General features: G+C 59.3%; 1 protein-coding gene across 1 annotated transcript; it reads right to left on the bottom strand.

Annotated features, from left to right (window-relative positions):
• HOXB3 (homeobox B3) lies at positions 1–2,118 on the bottom strand. The gene is given in 4 exon segments (XM_021704057.1): positions 1–528; positions 530–817; positions 1,189–1,214; positions 1,665–2,118. Coding segments are annotated over 4 exon segments (1,296 nt in total).
• Positions 2,119–3,435: the final 1,317 nt, after the last annotated feature.

The raw sequence follows: 3,435 nt of genomic DNA, 5'->3' as shown, positions 1-3,435 counted from the left end.
TCACAGGTGTGTTAATTTGGGCGCTTCTTGGATTCTACCCTGAGGAGGAGGCGCATGGTGAGAGGAGAGGTCTGTGTAGGTAGGGTGGGGATCGCAGGGTCCGTGGTGCTGGCTGGGGGCCATAGGGGGCGCCCCGTTGTAGTCCAGGTTCCCCGAAGGGTGGTGGGAAAGGTGGTTGAGGCCGTAGAGGGAGGGGCCGGCAGGGGGCGGCAGCGGATCCGCGTAGCCGCCCCCGCCCACGTACACGGGGCTGCCCTGCATGGTGGGCGTCCCGTAGGCGCCCCCATTGGCTTGAAGGACGTGAGGCTCGTAATCGGGCGCCGGGGTCGGGGGGTACTTCTGCGGGGCGCCGCAGCCTTTGAGAGGGGGCTGGTAGCTGGAGGGCAGCGCGTAGGCATTCTGGTGGGCTTTGCCGAAGGCGGGCGGGGACGGGCTCTCGTAGCTGGGGGTCATGGAGTGTAAGGCGTTCATGAAGCCGGCCGTGGACTGCATGGGCTGCGGGGGGCTGCCGGCGGGGGAGGGGCCCCCCGGACGACGAGGCCAGGCCCTTGGCCTTCTGGTCCTTCTTGTACTTCATGCGCCGGTTCTGGAACCAGATCTTGATCTGCCGCTCGCTGAGGTTCAGCAGGTTGGCCATCTCCACGCGGCGCGGCCGGCACAGGTAGCGGTTGAAGTGGAACTCCTTCTCCAGCTCCACCAGCTGCGCGCTCGTGTACGCCGTCCGCGCGCGCTTGGACGCCGCCGACCCCGGGGGGCTCTTGTCCCCTCCCCCGCCGCCGCCGCCGCCGCCCCCACTGCCGCCGCCGCCGCCGCAGCCCTCCGCTGGATCCGAGGGGGAGGGGTGGGAAGGGGACAAAATGAAATAAAAGATAATTACTGAACACGCCGAAATTGAATGCATGGTTTCTTAATAAATCCAGGCCTGGACTCGGAGCCACCGCCGCCCTCCCCTTCTCGTCCCCGCCTCCTCCTAACCGCCCCCCCCCCCAACCCCCGTACCATTAGCGGACCCCCTATAAAAGTGGCCATTATTAAGAAAACCGTTCTCCTCTTGCTGCCCCAGCTTATGAAAATTTGATCATGTCACGCAGACAGAGCCGCATGGCCATTCATTTAGAGCTGGATTTTCTCGCGCACGCTTTCTCCCCCCATTTCCCAATTCCGGGTTCTGGGAAGACCCCACCCCACCCCACCCCCACTCCCTCCCACACACACTTCCCGCCAGGTCCTCTGGACCAGGTGGGCGGCCAAGGAGAACCCCTGGGGGAATCTGGACATTCGGGGACAGGGCGCGGAAGTGTGGCTCGAAGAGGCTGCTTTGCCTGGAGGCCGGGACCCCGGGCCGCCCGAGCGATTGTGATTAATACCCACAGTAATCATACTTAATAATAATCAATCGTTGACGACTCTGCGTCTGCTGGCAGCGTCTCGTGGCTCTGTGGCCTTGCCAAGGGCTGAGGCCGAGCAAGCACCTGGCCTTCTGGAGCTCTCGGCAGCTCAGGTGGAGGGTGGCTGGCGGGACAGGGTGTTGGCGGGGTCAGGGGTCGTCAGGTGGTGGGGGCTACGGGCAAAGCGCCGCCGCCCGGGCGCCTAGGGGCTGGGTGCTAGAATAACAGTGACATTCCTGGCCCTGACAAAAGCTGACGACGGGGAAGGCAGAGAGCTGGTACCTGTGCCGGGGGAGCTGTTTTTCAGCTTGGACGTTTGCCTTGACTCTTTCATCCAGGGGAATATCTGTTTGGTGAGGGTGGAGTTGGAGCCGGAAACGCACTTGGGGGTGCCGCTTTTGCTGGGCCCGCCCCCATTACTGCTGTTGCTGGTGGTACTGGTAGGTGCGGCGCTGGGCGGGGGTGAGCCGGGCGGGGCGGGCAGGGGCTCGGGGGCCAGGCCGGGCCTCATGCAGCTGCCGTTGAGCTCCTTGCTCTTGGCATGCGGGGCGGCGTTGCCCAGGGACTGCAGCGAGCACGCCGAGCGCTGGTAGTCGCCCTCCAGGTGCGTGGCGGCCTGAAAGGGGGGCTGGGGGGGGCCGTCGTAGCCGAAGCCATTGCTGCCAGGGTACGAGGAGTAGCCTCCGAAGAGTGCTGCCGCGGCATTGTCGTAGTAGGTGGCTTTCTGCATCGCTGGGCGAGGCCCGGGCAGTGGGTGGCAACTTGCAAGAGCCTGATACCCTCACGACCGGACATTGGCACCCGCGGGGGTCACGTGAGGCGCCGGACCCCCCCCTCCCCTTTCTGCCCCCCTCCTCCCGAGTCCGTTGGGAGCGGCTGACCTGCGGGGTGAGAGAAGAGACACAAGGGGGAGAAGAGGACTGGGGCTCGAATCCATCTTAGGAGCTGAAAAGGGAACTGACATCAATAGGGTTTTTTTTTTTTTTCTTCTCCCCCACCCCAACATCTTCAAAGCAGATGCTGAGGCCACTTTCCTGACCTGAAATGGATTTTTTTTTATTTCTTATTTTAATTTTAAGGAAAAAGCCCACCAGTTTTTATTTCCACTTCTACTCCTTTGGGGACTGCCTAGGTATAGAATCTTACTACCGCAAAGGCCATGGTTTCTCTCTCCCGCCTGCATGCTAGCCCCTGACCTCTTCCTCCTCCCTCTCCCAATCTCCCTCCCCACACACACACACCAACTCTGGGATAGGGTGGCTGGGGTGGGGGGGAACTAGGAGACTCCAAAATAAAAGCATCACCAACACCCTCCTCTGAGCTGAGACGCCTCCTGTCTTTGCCTCCCTCCATGTCCCTCCAGGTCTCTCACCCAAGCAGAGTCTAGCCTGAAGGAAAAAAAAACAGAGCATCTCCGAAAGAGACAGGAAGGAGAAGCAAGTTGAGCAGGGAACCTTCTCCTGTGAGGAGCCCTCTCTTTCCCCTCCCACCTCACGAAGACAACAACAGCCTGACCTAGAAACTTCCTGAAGATTTTTAACATCCAGAGCCAGCAGAACCGAGCCTCCTCCATGGCCCTGCGGCAGGCAGGTACCACCACCTTCAGTCTGAGTCTCTGCTCAGCTAAGTCTGGGACCCAGCAGCTAGCAGCCCCATGGGGCCCCCAAATGGAGCAGGATTGTTTCCATTTCCCTGGCCCGACTAATTGGTGCAGTGACCATTTGGCCCAAGTCTCTCCCGGCTCCATTTTTTTTCATCAGACCTAATTTTTTCCCCACCCCTTTCCTTGACAGTCTGTTTCCTCTGATTTCTCCAAAAGAAGAAAAGAAGAGAGAAACTGGATAACTGCTGGACTTTTCTACCAAGAGATGCTAAAGTGCTTCCTGAATGAGAACACCTTTTCCCAAGGCAAAAAAGAAAGTCAACAGAGCAATCAGAACAATATTATTCTCTGGGTTGGAAACAGGGTATCTTGTTTACTGAAGTTTTCCAAGTTAAAAAAAAAAAAAATCATTATTTTAACGCAGACTTTTAAAACTGTGCAGAA

The sequence above is a fragment of the Neomonachus schauinslandi genome, chromosome 15, assembly GCF_002201575.2.
Source record: "Neomonachus schauinslandi chromosome 15, ASM220157v2, whole genome shotgun sequence".
NCBI classification, from domain to species: Eukaryota; Metazoa; Chordata; class Mammalia; order Carnivora; family Phocidae; genus Neomonachus; species Neomonachus schauinslandi.
The sequence above is the reverse complement of the archived record's forward strand: the minus strand, read 5'-3'. Positions and strand labels throughout refer to the sequence as shown.